The 23199-nt window shown below is 44.1% G+C and overlaps 1 protein-coding gene across 3 annotated transcripts; it reads left to right on the top strand.

Moving 5' to 3' along the window:
- The first annotated feature begins 363 nt into the window (after nt 1–363).
- Nucleotides 364–21635, top strand: LOC117557365 (ubinuclein-2-like). Of its 3 annotated transcripts, none has more exons than XM_034233174.1 (17): nt 364–1056; nt 2106–2234; nt 2894–2995; nt 3507–3638; nt 3749–3855; nt 4498–5014; nt 5908–5978; nt 6063–6192; nt 7721–7827; nt 7977–8087; nt 8171–8314; nt 8479–8529; nt 8617–8659; nt 12386–13765; nt 15438–15633; nt 18707–18775; nt 20159–21635. In XM_034233174.1, exons 1-17 carry the CDS (start codon nt 694–696, stop codon nt 20203–20205), a joined length of 3699 nt encoding a protein of 1232 aa, XP_034089065.1. In that variant the 5' UTR covers nt 364–693; the 3' UTR covers nt 20206–21635. The 3 variants fall into 3 exon arrangements, with proteins under 3 accessions (XP_034089065.1, XP_034089066.1, XP_034089067.1); XM_034233175.1 differs by having other exon boundaries at nt 3752–3855; XM_034233176.1 differs by lacking the exon at nt 18707–18775.
- Nucleotides 21636–23199: the final 1564 nt, after the last annotated feature.

The following is a 23199-nucleotide window of genomic DNA, read 5'->3' on the forward strand; positions in this document are numbered from 1 at the left end:
GATATTAACGACCAAGATGGCTACTACAGAACCACCTAGTTCCATGGAAGCGTTTAAAACACATCTTTATGGAATTATTTGTTCCTTTATATTATAAACAAACAAAACATTGACATCAGGGGGACATAGGTACATATACAGAGTATACATTCAATTAGTTGTATCAGTATTTGTCTCAAATCACCACCTTTAAAGTTTATAAAAGAGTTGCATCGTTTGTCTACTTTATGGATTAACACGATTAACACGGGCTAAAAGCAAAAGGAGACGTTGGCGCGTATCCGTAAGGTGGGCGTGTTCTGGCTCTCCTATTGGTCAAACGCTGTTCCCGCTCCCCTATTGGTCAATTGCTGTTACGCACCGCCCAACCGCTGAATAATGATAATAATGATCAAGATGGCTACTACAGAATCCTCCTTGCGGTAGCCAACCTCCAGTTCCATGGAAGCGTTTAAAACTGCCTTTTCTCACAGTTTAAGTCCCTTTTAGGAGACGGGGGCTCTACCAGGGATACTACTTTATGGATTAACACGGGCTAAAAGGATATAAAAGTAACTGTGTTGCTTCAACCACTCATTCTAAAGGGAAGCTAAGCTAGCATAGCAACTAGCTTTCTTCTTCTTCTTGACGACCGTCTCCAGGTTTCCCGGTTTGCGTGACTTTACGTGACCCGGTTCCGTTAAAGAGCGTCAAATGGCAGAACCGAGGAAAGTACCGTTCGTCACTATCTCGTCCTTCAACACCTCGCCGGTGGTTCCGACCCCCCAGCAGGAGTCCAGCAAAAAGCGCCGCCGGGAAGATGAGGCCGCCGAGGTGACTTGTGGGAAAGATGGAGGTGGAGGTGGTTCTGTTGTCGGGTCAGGAGATGGAGGTGTAAGTGGAGGAGCTCCGTTCGGGAATGTGACACCGACAGGAGGAGAGGGAGTCACCGGGGAGGTGAAGCCTTCTGTGCGGCTGCTCCTCCCGCTGGCTGAGCCCAGTGACCGGGCTTCATCAGAGTTCAACTACGGAGAGCTGGTCAACTCATCCCAGCCTCAGACTCAGCCTCAGCCTCAGGTCAGTGGAGGCTCCATTGTGGCTTCAAGGAGGGCTAAACCCGGCAGCACTTGCCCAGGGATACTGTCAGCAAAGGGGGAAGAAGTACTCAGATCTTGCACTTAAGTAAAAGTAGTAAGTTGAAGATGCAAAGGCTTTATTGTCATATGCACAGCATGAAAAACTGAAGTCCCAAGCTTCTTTAACAATGAAACGTAATTACATATAAGACATAAAATCAATCAAAATAGTGCAAGAAATAACAGAATATAAATAAAATAGTTCAAGAGTATGTTGCAAGATGCACATAAAATGAGTAGACTAACATGTAATAAAAGTTTTATAAAATATTTTGTTGTATTATTATAAATGGCTGCTATCTCTTGTTTAGACTATTCAACTACTGTAATACAGTCTGTAATAACTGTGCAATATATACTTTCACTACTGTTATCTGGCTGCTATCACACTCATTTATTATATTTGACAAATAAAGGTACTCTGATTCTGAAGTACACATTTCACAGGAAGTATTAGCAATATGAAAGTAAGTAAACATATCCATTTAGTGAAGTAGCATTGCAAATATTGCACATATCTTTTTTTACAACAAAACAGTGGTGTTACAGTCTGGCAGCTAGTGAGAACAATAATACATTTTAAAAAGTAAACATTGCGAATAAAGTTTATTGCACTCCCAGATGCATTTAGATGTTGCACTCTTTATATATTTACTGTTAAGTGTGCAAGAGTGCTGTTGATAAGGCAGTGATCCTTTTTGTGGAGATGTACAGTGCAGAAAAAGGAACAAATATGTATATTGCACATTAAACTGTTATTTCACAGAGTAGTAGATGGTGACAATAATAAATTGCCAAAAAGTGTATATTGCACACTGAGATATATTGAGATGTGCAGGGACCCGGTGAATAACTGTTATTATCATGGTCCATATGTATTTATTGTGAACGTTGAACATGTTCATTTGAGAACAGGCACTTTAAAAAGGGAAACCTAAAATGCCCGTTACCCCTATTTCATCCCTTTGCCAATGTCTTGTTTCTCCTCAGGTAAAGCCTCAAGGTTCAAAGGTCCCTAAAGGCCTTGCCCCCCCGCTGGACCCCAGCGACCCGTTTGCTGACGACAACAGAGAGAGACGAGAAGTGGAGGCGATGGCCAAGAAGTTTGAGAACAAATACGTGAGTGATGGAGCCTCAGTGGTGTAGGAATGAGTCCTGAAACCTGTTGGGGAATAATTTGCTTAGGTATTCAACCTTTGACACAGTTCATCATTTTCTCCTCTCACTGTCTCCTTTCCCGTGGCATAGATCTACGGCCTTGGGTATTGCTGCTATCTCTCTTAATAGGAGCAGCTTGGGGGCATTGTTGTTGCCAGTCTATGACAGAGCACAAGCCGCCATGAGGTAGTTTACTGTTCAGGGACGAAGGTTCCCTGGCGCATATACTTTCCTATGGACGAGAGCTCTAGTTAGATTCAGGGTCCATATTGCTTTAGTCTCACTGATAAAGAATATTGATTATTACACTCTGAACTAGTTAAAACCTGGAGCTACAGAAGAGTTCTTCAGAATTGATTGTGGCATCTCAACCGTATGGTCAGCCCGTGACATGTCTTGTGAATTCTCCGGCCGAAGCTCCAAATAAACCGTCAGTGTTTGCCATCAAAGCTCCAGCTCTCCTCGTGTCTCTCTGAGTCCTGACTCCAATTGCTTCAGAAGTTTCCCCCACAGAACCCAGAAACAAGTTAGCCCAGTTTGAACTGTGTGGATGACAAACCAAGGAATGTCTAATATGTCTTTGTGAATGTTTTCTTTAAATATCATCCCGCTGTTTGCAGGGTGGTGTCCCAAAGAAGAAGAAGAAAGACCGGATGCAGGATCTCATCGACATCGGCTTTGGATACGATGACACCGACCCCTTCATCGACAACTCAGAGGCTGTGAGTTCACTAGGACACTGTTTTATTAGCGACAAAATAAGCAAGCCAAACTAAGTTGTCGGAGGTAAAAGATGTTATTGTCCCACAACGGATAATTGTTTTACTCATTGGGGAAATCGCAGACATCCGAAAACAAAGAAAAACGTTTCAAATCTTCGAGAAAAGCTTTTTTTCTTTCTGAGTTAAGGTTCAATGTAGAAACAGTTTTCTTAAAATGCGATATGGGAATTTAATTTCAATGATTCTGAAATGAGAATAAAGTACTTAAGTATATTTGTAATCCAACACTTTAATTTTCTTCTCAGGACTTTACTTGCATCGGAGTATTTTTACAATTTAGTATTACTTTTACTTTAGTTTTAACATTTCTTTTGGCATTGGTTTAAAGATCATAACGTTGAGTATACAGTCGAATAGACTTTGGGAAATGGTTGTTATTCCAAGCAGTGTTAAACGCAGGCGCAGTAGGAGAATAAGACTAACAGTAATCCTGTTTTCCTCCCCTCCTCAGTATGATGAGCTGGTGCCGGCCTCTTTAACCACGAAACACGGAGGTTTCTACATCAACACCGGAACGCTGCAGTTCAGAGCGGCTTCAGACTCAGAGGGGGAAAACGGCGGCACGGAGGATAACCGCTTCAAGGTACGTGCATTGAGTCAAGTATACACATATGTCAGTTTCCCGATGGTGTTCTTACTGTACCTAAAGTGACTGTTAGACCATAAAACCACACTGTTTGCACCTGTTTGCAGAAGATGAAAGACGGCGAGGAGCGGGTGATAAAGAAGCGTCGGAAAAAGCAAGATGGTGGTATTCTGGAGGAAAAGAAACCCAGAAAGAATAAAGTACCAAAGGCTGGGTGAGGTTTCTTCAGTGTTTTCATATTAGGCTCTCAGGCATTCACATAATATCTAAACTGCCCGTCACCACCGCTAAGCTAAAGGAGGCTAATGTTGGGCTATAAAGGAACTACAGCACGGTCACATGACTTCACGTCACCACCGCTAAGCTAAAGGTGGCTAATGTTGGGCTATAAAGGAACTACAGCACGGTCACATGACTTCACGTCACCACCGCTAAGCTAAAGGAGGCTAATGTTGGGCTATAAAGGAACTACAGCACGGTCACACGACTTCACGTCACCACCGCTAAGCTAAAGGTGGCTAATGTTGGGCTATAAAGGAACTACAGCACGGTCACATGACTTCACGTCACCACCGCTAAGCTAAAGGAGGCTAATGTTGGGCTATAAAGGAACTACAGCACGGTCACACGACTTCACGTCACCACCGCTAAGCTAAAGGTGGCTAATGATGGGCGTGATGACGTTTAGCCGTCTCATTTGTAAACCAAAAAACAATAAAAAAAACAAACAAACATGACTTTAAGGCTGGGCTAAACAAAGGACTAATTTCTGGGTTTTATGACTCATTCCTGCACCACCACTCCATTAAACAATGGTGCATTAAACGTCTCTCTTTGTATCTCCTGTCCCTGGCAGAGTTTCCCTGAACGTGCACCGCCCGGAGAAGAAGAAGAGGAAGAAGCTGATGAAGGACTCCATCCACCTGGCCAACATGCTGCGCCGCTTCACCCGGGAGAAGGAGGAGATGAGGAAGAAGAACTTCACCGCCCACGCGCTGGCTCGTGCCAACGCCAAAGCTCCCATCGTCGCAGTCGCAGTCGCAGTCGCCACCGGCAACAGCAGCACCGGGCTGATCAACGCCCAGGCTAAAGTCTCCGGGGCGGCCGATTGCAACATTACAGACCTGACCTCCGACCCCGCTGTGATGTCACTGCTCGGATCGACCAATAACGACATCCTGCAGGACATGATGGGCGACCTGGACTTCGAGATGCTGGACTCCCCGCAGCACAGCCCTCTGCAGGGGGCGGAGAATGGGGCCTTCGGGCTCAAAACAGCAGGGGGCAGGGGGGGTCAGGGGGTCATGGCGCCCCCCCCTCTGCCCAGCGGACTCCCAGCACCGCTCACTAAACGCATCGAGGACCTCAGAGCGGTACGGGAGTTAATATTACACTGTGTTAGATCAAGACTGCAATTAAGAATTATGTTAATGTGTTTCTTGTGATCACATTTTTATTGAGATTAACATGTACAACCAAAAAGCACAAACTAAAAGTACATAAAATAAAGAAAATAATTATGTTAATTTTTAACTTTTCTGCAGATTATTTAGACTAGTCATTTTGAAAAAAAAATACATTTAACTTAAAATTAATTAAATCTTGTCTGGAGATTATATTAGTTTTGTCCACATAATAATATTAATATTAAATATAATATTAAATATAATATTAGTAATAATTGTGCAGCCTAACCCCGGGATTCCACCGGGTCCATCTGCGCCGCGTTACGGTTGCGTCACGGATTTGTTCCGACCTCTTACAGCGTCAAACCCCACCGGGCTATATATATATATATATAATTGACACAGTGCCTGTAAACCGGTGGAGAACGCTGGCATTTCTCCTCCTACTTGAAAGACTACGGAGGGATAGGGTCTGCAAATTAGTTTATTTTGGGGATGGGCCGTATGCTCTGACCGGTCCACTTCCTGCCCGGCGCTATGCAACGCGTCGCGTCGAAAATAGACCAGCCGCCTATTTTTAGCGGAGCCCAGCGCCGAGACGCTTCTGAGCCGTAACGCGGCGCGTCTGGTGGAATAGCACCCATTGACTAGAGTGGCCGCGCAGACGGACCCGGTGGAATCTATGGGTTAGTCTGTTATATTCTTTAACAAAATAGATGGAATTGGAGGATATAACCCTCTTTAATGGTCACACATGCAGAGCACACAGTGACATTTGGTCTCTGCTTTGAACCCATCCTAGTACCAGGAGCAGAAATTAAACGTGATGTTGATAAAGTGTAATGCTCCTCTCCTCTCAGGCGTCCCGTCTGTTCGATGCCGAGGGCAGGAAGAAGTTCTTCACGCTGGACATGAACAACATCCTGCTGGAGTGAGCCCCATCAGATTATTATTTATATAAACAGCTCATGTAAATGTGCGTAGATCTGACCTCTCTCTCTCTGTGTGTCGTCAGTATTGAGCTGCAGGTGCAGGAGCAGCCGGCTGAGGTGCGTTCAGTGGTCTACTGTCACCTGGAGGCCTTCGTGCCCTGCAACAAAGAGGCTCTGCTCAAACGCCTCAAGAAGCTCAGCCTCAACATACAGGTGAGCGGGAGACACATACTTTACTCTCAGCCTTTACATTACATTGCATTTAGCTGACGCTTTTATCCAAAGCGACTTACAATAAGTGCATTCGACCAGGAAGACACAACCTTGAAGAAAACAGAATCATATAAGTACATCAGGTTTCATAGAGCCAAACATTTCAAGTGCTACTCAACTGGCTTTAGATAAGCCAGTCCTTTAGTGTATAAGTGCTTTGTTAGTAATTCTAACGCTCGAAGTGGAGTCGAAAGAGATGAGTTTTCAGTCTGCCCCGGAAGATGTGTAAGCTATCTGCCGTCCTGATGTCAATGGGGAGCTCATTCCACCATCTTGGAGCCAGGATAGCAAACCCACGTGTTTTTGCTGATGGGAACTTGGGTCCCCCTCGCAGCGAGGGTGCAGCGAGCCGTTTGGCTGATGCAGAGCGAACTGCACGTGCTGGGGTGTACAGTTTAACCATGTCCTGGATGTAGGAAGGGCCAGATCCATTCACAGCATGGTACACAAGTACCAGTGTCTTGAAGTGGATTCTAGCAGTTACCGGAAGCCAGTGAAGGGAGCGGAGGAGCGGAGTGGTGTGGGAGAATGTAGGAAGGTTGAAGATCAGACGAGCCGCTGCATTCTGGATGAGCTGCAGAGGTCAGATGGCACATGCAGGTAGACCAGCCAGGAGGGAGTTGCAGTAGTCTAGGCGTGAGATGACGAGAGCCTGGACCAGAACCTGAGTCGCTTTCTGGGTCAGCTGGGGACGCATCCTCCTGATGTTGTAAAGCGTGTATCTGCAGCAGCGGGTTGTAGCAGCGATGTTTGCAGTGAAGGACAGGTTGTTATCTAGGGTCACACCCAGATTCATTGCAGTCTGAGTCGGGGAAACAACAGAGGTGCCGTCTTACTACTTTATTCAAAGTAGTAAGACCTGCTGACAACTCGCAGTTTTCTGGTAGTTTGTTCCAGATATTTGGAGCAAAAAAACTAAGAGCCGTAGCAGAACATCTGAAGTATGTCCTGGCCCTTTAGTGCCAGGACACTTATGTTAGATTTGACAGAAGCAGCAGTAAGAGCCAATGAGCTGTCAGGTGTGTTTGAAAGGTGAAAGCTGAGTCGTTGTTTCTGGGACTCTTGGCTGTGCCCTCGTTACCTGAGTCTATATTTAGCTTGTAAGTGTGCCATGCATGGATATATGAAGAGAACTGGATACAGTGTTGGAGGCGGGGCCTGTTCCTTCCTATAAATGCATTTTTATGGGGCACTTCCTGGGGGCTTCGTGTGTGTGTGTGTGTGTGTGTGTGTGTGTGTGTGTGTGTGTGTGTGTGTGTGTGTGTGTGTGTGTGTGTGTGTGTGTCGTGTGTGTGTGTGTGTGTTGTGTTGTGTGTGTGTGTGTGTGTGGTGTGTGTAGTGTAGTGTGGTTGTGTGGGTGTGTGTGATGTGTGTGTGTGTGTGTGTGTGTGTGTGTGTGTGAGTGTGTGTGGTGTGTGGGTGTGTGTGGGTGTGTGGCTTTCTGCCGTTCTGCCCGTCCTCTCCCAGGGACGACCGTCTCCGGACGCCGCTGCTGAAGCTGAAGCTGGCGGTGTGCAGCGTGATGCCGGAGCAGATCGCTCGCTACAACATGGACTGTATCGCTAAAGTGGCAAAGTAAGATCCCATGTTGTTGAGTCACAAACATAGGTCATCAGAGTCTCCATATCTGTTTGCTTTGGCACATATACATCATTTTTGTTTAAACAATAGTCATTCAGCCCAGCTCTACAGATCTGTTGATGCCATTTATTGTGTGTTGACAGGCAGCAGTCGGGCGAGGCGGAGAAGAACGGCTCTGAGGACGAAGATGAGGAGAAGCCGGGGAAGAGGGTGATGGGTCCTCGAAAGAAGTTTGTCTGGGACGACAAGCTCAGGTCAGTGTCACCTAGGAAGAGTGTTGTGTTGTGGTGTGTAGTGATGGAGTGTGTTGTGATGGAGTGTGTTGTGTTGTTCTCAGGTTGTTGCTGTGTACTCTGGTGCGGGTGAAGCTGGGCTGCTACGAGCTGGAGGGGAAGAACTCTCTCTCTCTGGAGGATTACCTCAAAGCCTTCATGGAGACGGAGGTGAAGCCGCTCTGGCCCAAAGGCTGGATGCAGGCCAGGTGTGTGTCTTACTGAAAACTATTCTCATGATTTATTACATGTCTTCATCTATGGCTTTTACTTGCCTTTACCTATTAGCATTGGATAGAAATACTTAAATAAAATACTTCAGTGAATTTACTCTCCACCGCAGCTTGTGTTAATATTGTATTTGTGTTTCCAGGATGCTGTTCAAAGAGAGCATCATGGCTCATGGTCACATCACAGGCTACACGTGAGTCATGTGACTTTTTATCAACATATAACTAACTCTGACTTGTAAAGCTTGTTCTCACTCACTTGTGATGTTTTCTCGCTGCAGGGCAAAGAAAAAGATGGTCTCTACTCCCAAAGCCAAATCAAAGGTCAGACTTGTTTCTATATCAATGGGAATCAATATCAAAACCAATGGGATTTTTTAAAATTCGATTTGGGAATACATCTCTGGCAAACTCACGTTTATGATACTTTCAAGTTTGGTTCAGCCGGATAATCTCCACCTTTTAACACCACTTTTATAATAGTTGAAGAGTAAATGCTATCATCACAACGACGAACTACAGCACGGTCACATGACTTCATGTCACCACTGCTAAGCTAAAGGCGGCTAATGTTGGGCTATAAAGGAACTACAGCACGGTCACATGACTTCACGTCACCACCGCTAAGCTAAAGGTGGCTAATGTTGGGCTATAAAGGAACTACAGCACGGTCACATGACTTTACGTCACCACCACTAAGCTAGAGGCGGCTAATGTTGGGCTATAAAGGAACTACAGCACGGTCACATGACTTCATGTCACCACCGCTAAGCTAAAGGTGGCTAATGTTGGGCTATAAAGGAACTACAGCACGGTCACATGACTTTACGTCACCACCACTAAGCTAGAGGCGGCTAATGTTGGGCTATAAAGGAACTACAGCACGGTCACATGACTTCACATCACCACCGCTAAGCTAAAGGCGGCTAATGTTGAGCGTGATGACGTTTAGTCGTCTCATTTAGACACTGGTTAGCAACCTATGTTTTTAAAAAAACAACAGTGGGGTATTTACTAGGGATGGGAACGATTAATCGAATATTCAAAATTATTCATGTATTCGAATATGAGTTATGAATATTTTTATTAAAAATGTCTTTCTCTTTTCTTTTCTTTTTGGCAGTGATGTCTAAGTTGATATTATCAAATTGAATAATTCAATGTACAGTGCCATAGCTAAATGTGTTAGTTGACGTCTAAAGGTGTGTTTTGCTCCGCTCACCGGTCCCTCACAGCGGGCAGAGCTGCAGGTGCTGATCTCTCTCTCGCGTCCGGTTATACTTCACTCGCGTTTATGTCCAAATCCATCAGATCTAGCTAGTTCTAGCCAATGATATGGCTGCTGCCCCTCCCTACACGCAGATCACGCGGACTCAAACCTCATCTTAGGCCCAAATGTGGCGCAAATGCGCTCCGCAGCCGTTGCGAGGTTCCGGCGCTAACAGTTCATGAGCGTGCTCCCCCGCCCCGTCAACACTCGCGACACATGAGTGGCCAGCCTAAACAACAATAAGCGCTGCTTGGCAACCGTGTGTGGCGGCAAAGTACATAGACATTTTGACGGGAGAGATTTAGTTTTGCCGGTATTCAACATATTTTACCAGTCATAGCCCGGTAATTATTTACACTCTAAGAAGAGTCCTACACAACAGACATGGCGTCAAAAAGGAGTAATGTGTGGATATATTTCGTCCAGGTTAGTGAGTGCGGTGTAGAGGTCAAACTATGCCAAATTAAACTTATATATACATGCTATAACTTGCTATAACTTGCTATACCCGCAACCTCCGTTCCAGCTGAGAGGGTCTTCTCTACAGCTGGCCTGATAGTGAATCGCCTCCGCACATGAAAGCTGTAGGCCTATAGCTGTCAAACTGTGATCACCAGTTCAATACATTTGACAAATTCGACTTGGTTCTACACGTATTTGAACATGTATGTATTTATTTCCAAAAATTATTGAAAATTGGGCAAATGTACCCAAACATTTTTTTATAGGATATGTACATTTCGGTTAACCGGTTAACCGTTTTTTGGGGGGTCGAATATTCGAATATATATTTGCTTTCAAATTCCCATCCCTAGTATTTACTGACCTATTTTATGTCGTAGAAACAACATTTAAAACTTCTTTAGCTGCATTGCGGCGCAGTTATGCACTCATGTGAGCACAGAAGTTCAGAGACGCAGTGTCTGAAGATAAACGAGAGAGACATGTTCAGTGTTGATGTAATATACCTGTGGTTTACTAGAATACAATAAACTGCCCCGAATGTTGTTTAGCAAGATTCAGCAAAGTGACCGGAAAACCAAGTATAAGTTGGATTTTTTACATTTTGTTGGCCATTCATTTAACCCTGTAGTGCGCCCTTATAGTTAAACAGGGCCCACGTAATAACAACGTCCTCAGCTTGAACCCGGTCCACATGTGACGTGTCGGTTAAAAGCTAAAATGACCAGGAGTCTTTTTGTGTGTTAAATTCAGGCAGTCCTGCTGACCTTAAACTTTCCATTTGGTCCGAAACAACTCTTAGGGCTAGCATGAAGTAAAATAAGTTAATGTTCGTGTTGACCTTATTTCAGGCTCAAAACCAAGTTAAAAAACATTGGCTTTTAAACGAGGGGTCAGGAAGTGCTAAAAATGCTGACTCCTTTTCGGGTTTTAGGACTCATTCCTGCACCTCTCTATGCCGCAAAATGAAATGACAAACAGTTGTCAATGTTTACAAGATAGACCTATATCACTGTGGACAGGGAGAAGGATGAATGGGATTTTTAGGTGTGTGTACGAGTGTCTTTAGTCGTATCATATAAATCATATTCTGCTTTCTTTATCACTTTTTTGTTTACTAGATAATTCCATATGTCAGGGTTCTTACGGTCATTAAAAACCTGGAAAATCATGGAAATTCAAAATGCTAATTCCAGGCCCTGGGAAAGTTATGGAAAACAATATTTTTCCCAAAGTTTTGGAAAAGTCATGGAAATGTAACTAAAGTTGCATCAAATATAATTTATATGTTATCTAATCACCAAAATAGTAATACTATAATGTTAATAAATACTGTATCGTATAGTAATGAAACATAAAATGGCATTTAACTGACGAGGTATTTTGCTGCCGAGAGATTTTAGTTGCTTTAGCGCAGGGGTGTCAAACTCAATTTCATCACGGGCCATATCAGCATTATGGTTGCACTCAAAGGGCCGGTTGTAACTTTAAGACTATATAAAAATACATATATTATACAAATATTTCATATATAAAATAATGTATTACATTATTGCCTCTGCATTGGATTATTATGGGATAGGGTAAAAACTTCATAATTAACTATGTTTGAAAGCAGAAGAAGGGAAAATAATTGCAAGTCTCTTCAGTGAGAATGTCACAAGATGATTTAAAAAGAAAAGCCAAATTCTGGAAACAAAGTAAAAACAAAACATTTGAATTTTTTTTTTTTAAATGTCAAATTCTGGCAAAAAGGCAAATTCTAAGATAAAAGGCATATTTTGAAGAAAAAAAGTCAAATTCTGAGAAAAAAAGTCAAATTTGAGATGCATTGTGGGACATGTAGTTTATGGGCAACGCTTCTGTAAATCGGCATGTAACTGTATAATAAACATATTATATTCTTTAAAAGCTCTTGTGGGGCCGCATGAAATGAAGTCACGGGCCGGATTTGGCCCCCGGGCCTTGAGTTTGACACCCCTGCTTTAGAGTGTGGGAGCTAGTAAGCCTACTATTTGATTTGTTTTAGATAGGCACAACATGTTTCAGACCTTATTTTCCTTTTCCATGTTAAAATAAACCATTTTCAGTGGTACCGCTGAGAAAGAGTAATTTTTTTGGTCATGGAAAATTAGGTAAAGGTCATGGAGAAGTCATTGAAAATCATTGGTGAAAAACTGTATGAACCCTGATATGTGTTCTTTTATACTTTTGATGTCTTCGGTATACATGTACAATATAGAAAACATTTAAATAAAACTTTTGACTGGTAGTGTAGATGTTGTCATTGATGTATAAACATGTGTCTCACCCTGCAGGAGGCGGTGTGGATGCAGCGCTCGAGTCCATTGGTCCAGACTCCTGCCGCTCAGGTTGCTAAGCGACCGCCTCTATCTCCGTCTGAGACCATCTGTCTGGACTCTTCTGACGACCAGCTGACGGTTCCGTCTCTCGACTCCATCTCTCAGGCTCTGGCCATCCTGGGGAACGCCGCCAAGGGCCTCGCTCAGGGAGACAGCCCCCCCTCCCCCGACAGACCCTCACCCACCCAGACCCTCAGCCCCACCTTCAAACCCTCCCAGCTCCAGCTCCACGCCTCTCCGATCCTCCTCCAGCAGCATAAGAAGAACTCGCTCAGCCCAGCGCTCTACATCTCTACCTCCTCCCCCTCCACCCCCCTCTCCCGAACCCCCCTCTCCTCCCCCTCCACCCCCCTGATCCGCCCCCTCTCCGTCACCTCCACCCCCCTGACCCGCCCCCTCTCCGTCACCTCCGCCCCCCTCCCCTCGGTCAGAGTGGACGGGATGGGGGTGACCCACAGACTCTCGGTGCTGAACACTTCCAGGACTTTACCTTTACCTGTTGGGGTGTCTAAAGCCAACATGGTCGCCTCTGCGTCTCTCCCCAAACCTCGCCCCCCCCCCACCTCGTCTCCCCTCATAGCCCCCGGGTCAAAACCCCCCCCCTCCCAATCCCCCCTACTCAAAGGCAGCAATAACAAACCGGGGGAAACCATCATTATCACCTCGCCTCGTCCTCACACCCTCATTTCCTCCCCCCACATGATCCCTAAAACCTTCCAGCAGTCCCCCCGCCTCCCCCTCTCTAAACCCTCCCTCTCCCTCTCTAAACCCTCCCTCTCCCTCTCTAAACCCTCCCTCTCCCTCTCTAAACCCTCCCTCTCCCTCTCTAAACTCTCCACCCTCCCCCTCTCTAAACCCTCGACCCCCCTCCCTCAACCACAGTCTAACTTCATCACCCCGATGCACGCCACCCTCACAAAATCCACCCACAGCAGCATCGTGAAGCTCACCGCCCGCCCCACCCTCGTCACCACGACCTCCGCCTCCCCCGTCATCTCCCAAACCCTCCCCCAAAGGTCTCAGGCCGCCCCCCCCCTCCACCAGTACTCCGCCAAAACCCCATTCCGCTCCCCCCAGTTCTCAGGAGTCCAGGTGGTGAAGCCGGGCAGCTACACTCCCCCGGGGGGGCAGAAGACCCCCAACAACAGCAGCAGTACCACCAACACCAGCCTTATTAACGCCTCATCCATCAGCAAGCATTCAGGATCCAGTGCCTCCCCCATCATCGTCTCGGCCAATCAGGGGCAGCGTCAGAGGCTCGGGGGCGGGACTTCTCAGGGGGCCAAACAGGTCGTGTCCGTCACGTCGTCCTCCGTCTCCTCTCAGTTACCACAGGTGTGTGTGAGCGTGTGTTTACAGCAGAAACAAGGAGTGTGTGCTTCCTTTGGTTCTTGTGATTTATATTGACATGCCCTGTTTGTCCAGTCAGCACGTCTCTCATCAGTGCAGCAGAATCACATTTAGGCATTTTTCTTATGTTTTTGTAAAGAATTTGGGCTAACTGTGAAGGTTTGTTCAGACTAAACTCAAAGCACATTTCCACCTCATAGTACCTCTTTAATTACAGATATTTTTGAGTGTTTGCAGCTCTCGAAATTCCTGTTCCTGTTGCAGAAAACCCAAATATGATGTAAACTTGAGGTTCATAACATCTTCTGTAAGTGCACGCAGCTTGGTGTCTTCATCTCGCTGATGTAAGGAGATTCTCCACGGCGATTTTATGACGCAGCATCTTCCACTAACGTTTAACTCAATGTGGACGTCATTGCATTGATGTATGTAATTATGTATAAAAAGCTTCCATTTGTTTTAAACCTAGGTTGCTAAAAGGGATCATAGTCGAGGGAAGGAAGGTCGTACCATGCGGGGAACATGCGCCATTGTTTACATATCTGGGAAAGAGTTGGCAAAACTGATGAAGCTCGTCTCGACTGCTTATCAGAACAAGAAAACCCATTGAGCTGCCTTGATATGAATTCGCTTACAAACATAATGTGATGTCTGATTTAAAGTTCCCCTATTCTACTGTTTTTCATCAATATATCACAGGTCTCAGATATATCCAGAACCTGTCTCTGATTGGCTGAAACACCAAACAGATCATTGCAGCATTACCCATAATCCCCTCTGTTTCAGCCCTGTTTCCAAAGTGCTGATTCTCTGTCTGTTACTTCAGATGAAAATAAGGAGCCCCTCCCCACGCCCCTCTGAGAGAGATTTGGTTAAAAAGAACTCAATGGTGCTCTAGGAGGAGGTTCAGGTGATAAGGTGGGGGGGGGGGGGTTACCTTGGTTGGTGATTGGCTAATGGTTACACAAGACAAAACATCGTTATGACATCACAAAGTGGCCAAAATCTGATCAGCTCATTTTCAGACAGGTTTTTATAGAAATGGATCAAAAAGAGAGAGAATCTTTGTTCCTGAAACTTTCAGAGTCTCTTTCCACAGAGGGGACACATGTTGATGTAGAAGAGACATGAAGAAGAGGGGACACATGTTGATGTAGAAGAGACATGGAGAAGAGGGGACACATGCTGATGTAGAAGAGACATGAAGAAGAGGGGACACATGTTGATGTAGAAGAGACATGAAGAAGAGGGGACACATGTTGATGTAGAAGAGACATGAAGAAGAGGGGACACATGTTGATGTAGAAGAGACATGGAGAAGAGGGGACACATGCTGATGTAGAAGAGACATGGAGAAGAGGGGGACACATGTTGATGTAGAAGAGACATGAAGAAGAGGGGACACATGTTGATGTAGAAGAGACATGAAGAAGAGGGGACACATGCTGATGTAGAAGAGACATGAAGAAGAGGGGACACATGTTGATGTAGAAGAGACATGAAGAAGAGGGGACACATGTTGATGTAGAAGAGACATGAAGAAGAGGGGACACATGTTGATGTAGAAGAGACATGAAGAAGAGGATTTTGCATAATAGGTGACCTTTAAAATATCTTGAATACACAGTTGTTCTAACATGACCCCCCCCGTCCCCAGGTCTCCACAGCAGGGGGCGGTCTGCTGGGCTCCGGCTCCCCCCTCGGGCTGGGCTTTGGGATGTTGGGGGGTCTGGTTCCTGTCTCGCTGCCCTTCCAGTTCCCCCAGCTGCTGAACCTTCCTCCTCTCAGCTCCTCCTCCTCCTCCAACAGCAGCAACGCAGCAAACAGCGCCGCCTTCTCCACCCTCACTCAGAGTGAGTTGTTACATTACAACCCTCACATACCATTTAACATTTGAAGTTGTTTAATGTAAAAAAAAAAACGATTTTTCTCAAGTTTTTATAACTTATTTTGAGATGATTTACTTGAGTTTTGCCATTAAGGCGAGACACCCCAGGTGAATAGGGTAATTTTTTTAACTTAAAGGTATCAGCTAGAAATTTCTCCAGTTAATTACTTACAATAAGGCAATTGTCTTTTGTATTACAAGTTTCTGAAATAGCATGTTTAAATATGCAAATGAACCATTATCTCATTAAATATGCACATATTTTAACACATTTCAGGAATCGAAATCTGAACTTTGGATAAAGCCAGATTCAAAATTCTTGTTTCATTTTGTAGTCATATTAGTATCTAAGGCTTTTACAGAAGGGATATTGGATATCTCTTTTTATCACTCCATAAATCAGAAAATACTGTCAACAGCCCTAAAATATCCATTTTCGCCATGTTTTTAGGTATAAAATGTTGTATAATTCAGGCTATGAATGATATATGAACAAACCCTTCTGTAAAAGCCTTCATAATATTGATAGGAATATAACGGGAAGGTTTGGTGTCTCTACGTGCTACTGAAGTTGAAATTTCGAACTCAGAGTAGGAGAAAAAACTCATTTTGAGAAAACGACCTTTAAAGATTGCAGTGAGGCGCTAGCTAAACCCTCTGTTCTTTGGATGACAGCTTGCGCATCGACGCACTCCGTGAAGGTATTTCATGTCCAGGGTCATTTTTTTTTATATAACCTTGCTTCGTGCAAGTGACAATTGTTGTCGTCTTCTCTGTGAACGTTTTTTTCGCCGTTCTTTTGGCATTTTGAGATTTCAATTTCTAGCTGAAAGCTAACCAGGAAGTGTTTTAGCACACCACGTGACGCATCTGAACGAATCACGTTGTCAGAAATTGACACCAGCCAATGAGATTTCGTTTCTTGGTTTAAGACCCCTTTGTGCTTTCACGATTGGTTGCTGATACAAAGGAAATGACCATATTTGGATCCGATGAGATTGTGCAGGAGAGACGGAGCTTTCCAGCGATACCTCTGTTGACATGGTGCACACAGCGGTCGCGGTACTTTATGTTACGTTAGAATGCTAACTTTTGGTGAATTTAGGATAAATCTACAGACGCAAATAGACAAACTATAGTAAAATAAACACTTAAATGTGTATTTTGTACGTTTTCCTTCCAAAAGCCTGAAAGAAAACATGTTATGGAATCAAAATAGCACAAAATCTCAAAATTGACCAGTACTTGAAAAACGATGTTTTTGCCTGCCGTGTCTCGCCTTAAATGCTACACGTACTTCTACTCAACCACCATTTGGAGGAACATATTATGAAACTGGCTCAACAAGACTAGAAGAATAGAATATATCTGTATTGTCATCATACAGCAGCAGCATTGCATTGACATCACGTGTAAAAAAAAACGTTATTCTTATATTTTGAAGATTATTGTCGTAAAGCGTTACGGATAATATAATCACACCGCTCTAAAAGCTCATTTTAACACATTAAAAGCTAGTGGGGCGTGTCACTAAGTACATTAACTTAAGTACTGTTTTGACCATGGTTTTGACGTACTTGTACTTTACTTGAGTATTTTCGTTTTATGTTAAATATACTTCTACTCCACGACCATTTGGAGGAACATACTGTAAAACTGGCTCAACAGTAACAAACAATAGCATTAAATTGACATGATGTGTAAAAATACTTTGATAATATTTGACTATAAGCCATTCAGCATACTTAATACTTAAAGTACATTTGAGCTTCAGTACTTCTAAACCTTTTCAATTGTAATGATGAGGTTTAACAATTGAGATATTAGGTAGTGTACGTATACAAAAATGTGGGTTCTTCTTAAAATAGTAGGTTGCAGGTACTTCATATGCATCAATAGTCTAATGGCGCATTTGCACTGCAGGACCTCGCACTGCTTAGTACGGTATAGTTAGGCCTTGGTAGGCCAGGCTCACTTTATGCTGTGTCTCCATTACAGTTTAGTAGCTGGGGCAGTAACTATAGTAACGCAGTGTAGGCGGAGCCGTGACGTCATCTTCAATGAGAAACACAAAACCAACATCAGCCGTTAGCTGTTAGCACTCAGAGCTCACAGCTCCTCATATCTGTTCAGAAACTAGACAGAAGTTAAACAAGTACAAACCACAGACTGCCTGTGTCATGGCGAATACAGTCGCTGCTTTATTTATGTCCGTAGGCTGTTGTTGTGAGTGTGGACGGTCGGAGCATATACTGCGTTAGCTTAACACGCCTTTTAAAAGGGTTTTTCGCCTGCCGTCTGTCTGCAGAGTTGTCAAAGCATTAATTCATGGTTTTTACTAACCGGTATCAGTATGTTGTTACTTCGGCATCATTTTGAAACGTGTATTACAATTAAATCACGGTCAAATATGTTCATCTTGTTGTAGTTGTAGCCCCCTTGCCAGCGATTCTCTCTCTAGTTTAGCATACTCAGCCCGACTCAGCCTGGTTGGCCCGGAAAGAACCTCAATTTTATGGGGCCAGAAAAACTGAAAAAGTACCCGCTAGCCGGAACTACGCCAAGTGGAAACGCAACCAAAAACGGGCCGGGCACGGCTCGCTTAAAGCGAGCTCAGCGCTGTAGTGGAAATACGCTATCAGTGAAGTATTTGTTGACGCATCAGGCGGTGTGTTGTTCTGTGTTTTATGTTATAGCGTCTGTTTATCACCATACTGTTTGTCAGATGTGATTTTTCTCCTGTCTGACATTATTCCATTTTGTTTTCTTCATTTCCCCCCAAATCCCTCCCTCTTTTCCACATATATTTCACCTGATTGTTCTTCTACCTCCTCCTCCTCCTCCTCCTCCTCCTCCTCCTCCTCCTCCTCCTCCTCCTCCTCCTCCTCCTCCTCCTCCTCCTCCTCCTCCTCCTCCTCTTCCTCTTCCTCTTCCTCTTCCTCTTCCTCCTCCTCCTCCTCCTCTGTTGGGCTGTCATTACCTCCCACCTTCCTCACCTCCTTCCCTTCCCTCCTTGTTCCCTTGTCCTGTCTCCTCAGATCTGTATAAGAGTCTCCAGTCAGGGTCTCAGGTTGCTCTGCCTCCTCACTTGCAGCTCGCTTTCTCAGGTAAAATCCCCCCCCCCCTCCCCTCCTCAAAGCCTGCTCCACTAACCCCCCTCCCCCTCTCAAGTGTCTGGTGTTCTCGTCCTGTTGCTTGTTTGTTGGCGTCAGCATGTCTTCATGTACTCATTTTTATCCGTCGTCCATTATGTCTTTTCCGATTTTCCAATTCCTATTATACTGTTTCTCATCAATATATCACAGCTCTCAGATATATCCAGAGCCTGTCTCTGATTGGCTGAAATACCAAACAGATCATTGCAGCATTACCCATAATCCCCTCTGTTTCAGCCCTGTTTCCAAAGTGCTGATTCTCTGTCTGTTACTTTAGATGAAAATAAGGAGCCCCTCCCCACGCCCCTCTGAGAGACATTTGGTTACAAAGAACTCAATGGTGCTCTAGAGGAGATTCAGGTGATAAGGGGGGAGGGGGGGGGTTACCTTGGTTGCTGATTGGCTAATGGTTACACAAGACAAAACATCGTTATGACATCACAAAGTGGCCAAAATCTGATCAGCTCATTTTCAGATAGAAATGGATCAGGACAAAAAGAGAGAGAATCTTTGTTCCTGAAACTTTCAGAGTCTCTTTCCACAGAGGGGACACATGTTGATGTAGAAGAGACATGAAGAAGAGGGGACACATGTTGATGTAGAAGAGACATGAAGAAGAGGGGACACATGTTGATGTAGAAGAGACATGGAGAAGAGGGGACACATGTTGATGTAGAAGAGACATGAAGAAGAGGGTACACATGTTGATGTAGAAGAGACATGAAGAAGAGGGGACACATGTTGATGTAGAAGAGACATGGAGAAGAGGGGACACATGTTGATGTAGAAGAGACATGAAGAAGAGGGGACACATGTTGATGTAGAAGAGACATGGAGAAGAGGGGACACATGTTGATGTAGAAGAGACATGAAGAAGAGGGGACACATGTTGATGTAGAAGAGACATGAAGAAGAGGGGACACATGTTGATGTAGAAGAGACATGAAGAAGAGGGGACACATGTTGATGTAGAAGAGACATGAAGAAGAGGAGACACATGTTGATGTAGAAGAGACATGAAGAAGAGGGACACATGTTGATGTAGAAGAGACATGAAGAAGAGGAGACACATGTTGATGTAGAAGAGACATGAAGAAGAGGGGACACATGTTGATGTAGAAGAGACATGAAGAAGAGGGGACACATGTTGATGTAGAAGAGACATGAAGAAGAGGGGACACATGTTGATGTAGAAGAGACATGAAGAAGAGGGGACACATGGTGATGTAGAAGAGACATGAAGAAGAGGGGACACGTGTTGATGTAGAAGAGACATGAAGAAGTGGATTTTGCATAATAGGTGACCTTCTAACATGTGTATTGTCCCCCATCCAGATGTCACTCAAAGCCAGGGGGGCGACGCTAAGAGGAAGACGCTATGATACCCCGGGGTCAGGAAACGACCAGGAGTAGAATCAGGAGGAGCTTCAGGGGACGGAGGACTCTAATAAAAGGAGCACCGTGTTATACTTCCTGGATCTGAGAGGATCCACTTTTCATAAAAACCACAGTGAAATATAACTTTTTTTTAAGGTGATTTGATAACGTTTAAATACTATAGAGCGGTGCAGGGATGACATATTTTTGTAGGTTGACCCGGAAGTTAGCTGCTCTCTGTTCCCTCTGCAAAAAGACAATGGGATTTTTTTCATGAGATTTTGGATTATTGAAAAAAAATGAACTCTGTATAAAAACATGATACTTACATGTTTTGATCAGCAGGATAATCTCCACACGTTAACACCACTTGCATAAAGTAACATTAGGCAATAAATGAACTACAGAACGGTCACATGACTTCACGTCACCACTGCTAAGCTAAAGGCGGCTAATGTTAGGCTATAAAGGAACTACAGAACGGTCACATGACTTCACGTCACCACTGCTAAGCTAAAGGCGGCTAATGTTGGTCGTGATGCCGTCTAGTAGTCTCATTTAGTCACTTGTTAACAACCGCTGTTTTTAAATTCATCAGTGGGGTTTTTACTGACGCAGTTATGCACTCATGTGAGCACAGTAGTTCAGACATTGAGACGCAGCGTCTGAAGATAAACGAGACATGTTCAGTGTTGATGTAAGACACTTGTGTATAAAACCAAGTATAAGTTGGATTTTTTACGTTTTGTTGGCCATTCATTTAACCCTGTAGTGCGCCCTTATAGTTAAACAGGGCCCACGTAATAACAACGTCCTCAGCTTGAACCCGGTCCACATGTGACGTGTCGGTTAAAAGCTAAAATGACCAGGAGTCTTTTTGTGTGTTAAATTCAGGCAGTCCTGCTGACCTTAAACTTTCCATTTGGTCCGAAACAACTCTTAGGGCTAGCGTGAAGTAAAATAAGTTAATGTTCGTGTTGACCTTATTTCAGGCTCAAAACCAAGTTAAAAAAACATTGGCTTTTAGACCAGGGGTCAGGAAGTGCTAAAAATGCTGACTCCTTTTCGGGTTTTAGGACTCATTCCTGCACCTCTCTATGCCGCAAAATGAAATGACAAACAGTTGTCAATGTTTACAAGATAGACCTATATCACTGTGGACAGGGAGAAGGATGAATGGGATTTTTAGGTGTGTGTACGAGTGTGTGAAAGGTTTTGGTAGCTGGGATTGAGCGTGTGCCTTCGTGTGTCTCCCTCTCTGATGCATGGTCAGTTTGTCTGTTTTTATCATGTAATTATCACTGATACCTGTGTTTGAGCTTTTTGTTTTTTCAATGAGAGCTGTACGCTTTTTGTTTTTTTATTGTACTTGAACTCTTGAATGAATTTCTGTATAGAACTTGCTTTTAATTAAATAATTTCCCTTCTCAACGGAGTCACTTGAAGTCTGAAATTCTTTAACAGGGTCTTGCATTGAAGTCAAATGAGAGTGAAGGGTTTGGGGTTGAAACCAATGTTTTTCTGAGCACCTAAAGGAGTATTTCACCCCAGATAAAGTATCATTTTTATATCAATTCTTCATCCTGTGATGCATTGCTTCATTGCTCGCCTCCAGTGAATCAAAAACCTTGATGAATTGGGTAAATCTATATCAAACATGTTTACAAACTCTTATAGTAAAAGCTAATTCTAATGTATTCTGTTAATCATGTTGTTTTTTCACTTAAAGGTCCCGTGTCATGGTCATTTCTGCTGATCATAATTCCATTGTTGAGTTCTACTAGAATACATTTAAATTGTGCAATGTTCCAAACTCACATTGGTTTCTCAAACAGCATCTCTGTATAGTATGTGTATTCACTCTCTGTCCTACACGGCTTGTTGGAGGTCCTGCCCCCCCCCCTTCCCCCCTGTGAGCCCAGTGGCCGTCTGCGAGACAGTGAAACCCAGCCCGAACACACACACACCACAGCCTGGCTGGGAGTTTGTGTGTGTGCTCACACACCGACTCACAGCCTCGCCGCGTCCCAGGGAGGAGAAATCGGCGGAGCTGCAGCTGAGAAAAGATGGAGTGTGTGAGGAAGTCCGCGGATTGGTCCATTTGGGTATGGGCACGTCACTGTACCCAGGAAGAAAAAGAGAAATCTCCAACGAGGCGTTCTGGGGCAGCATACACAGGTATTTTCTGTGTTAGAGTTTTACTCGCTACAGGGAGTACTTTGAGGGTTTTGACTCTGCAGACCGTTTACATGCAGAAAAACCTTCATAACACAAGGGGACGGGTAATAACAGGAAAAGCATGACATGGGACCTTTAAACCTTACTATTTAAAGCACTTGGAAGCCTTTGAGAGTGGGACTGTTCATGCAGAAGTGTCTAAGTTATCGTTTTAGCAAAAATTCATATTTGGGAAGCACTTTGCAGTCTCCTATTTACATCAAAACTTCTTATTTTTATTCGCCGCTGAGTGGAGGAAAGGCAAATATAAAAGGTTTTCCTTTTATGATTTCAAAGAGGATATTATGCTCACTTGCAGGTGTATATCAGTATGTAGTGTCTCTACTTTAAAGAGTCCTCTCCTGCTGATGTTCAGGTGTATATCAGTATGTAGTGTCTCTACTTTAAAGAGTCCTCTCCTGCTGATGTTCAGGTGTATATCAGTATGTGGTGTCTCTACTTTAAAGAGTCCTCTCCTGCTGATGTTCAGGTGTATATCAGTATGTGGTGTCTCTACTTTAAAGAGTCCTCTCCTGCTGATGTTCAGGTGTATATCAGTATGTAGTGTCTCTACTTTAAAGAGTCCTCTCCTGCTGATGTTCAGGTGTATATCAGTATGTAGTGTTTCTACTTTAAAGAGTCCTCAAAAAGTAAAATAGGGCCTCTTTTAAAAAAGGTAACACAAGGTGAGTTATTGAAAACGATACTATTGTTGTGGGAAACATTCCTTTAAGGCAGCATCTGTAAGAGGATCAAACAAAACTGAAGCACAACACCACGGG

Source organism: Gymnodraco acuticeps, unplaced genomic scaffold, assembly GCF_902827175.1.
Source record: "Gymnodraco acuticeps unplaced genomic scaffold, fGymAcu1.1, whole genome shotgun sequence".
In the NCBI taxonomy this organism is placed as follows: Eukaryota; Metazoa; Chordata; class Actinopteri; order Perciformes; family Bathydraconidae; genus Gymnodraco; species Gymnodraco acuticeps.

Bases quoted from the DNA above. Each gene is read 5' to 3' on its own strand.
- LOC117557365 (XM_034233174.1), top strand. From the start codon at position 694: ATGGCAGAACCGAGGAAAGTACCGTTCGTCACTATCTCGTCCTTCAAC. The intron at 8,530-8,616 runs GTGAGTCATGTG...TTCTCGCTGCAG, and splicing joins GGTCACATCACAGGCTACAC to GGCAAAGAAAAAGATGGTCT. The intron at 15,634-18,706 runs GTGAGTTGTTAC...CTGTCTCCTCAG, and splicing joins CTTCTCCACCCTCACTCAGA to ATCTGTATAAGAGTCTCCAG.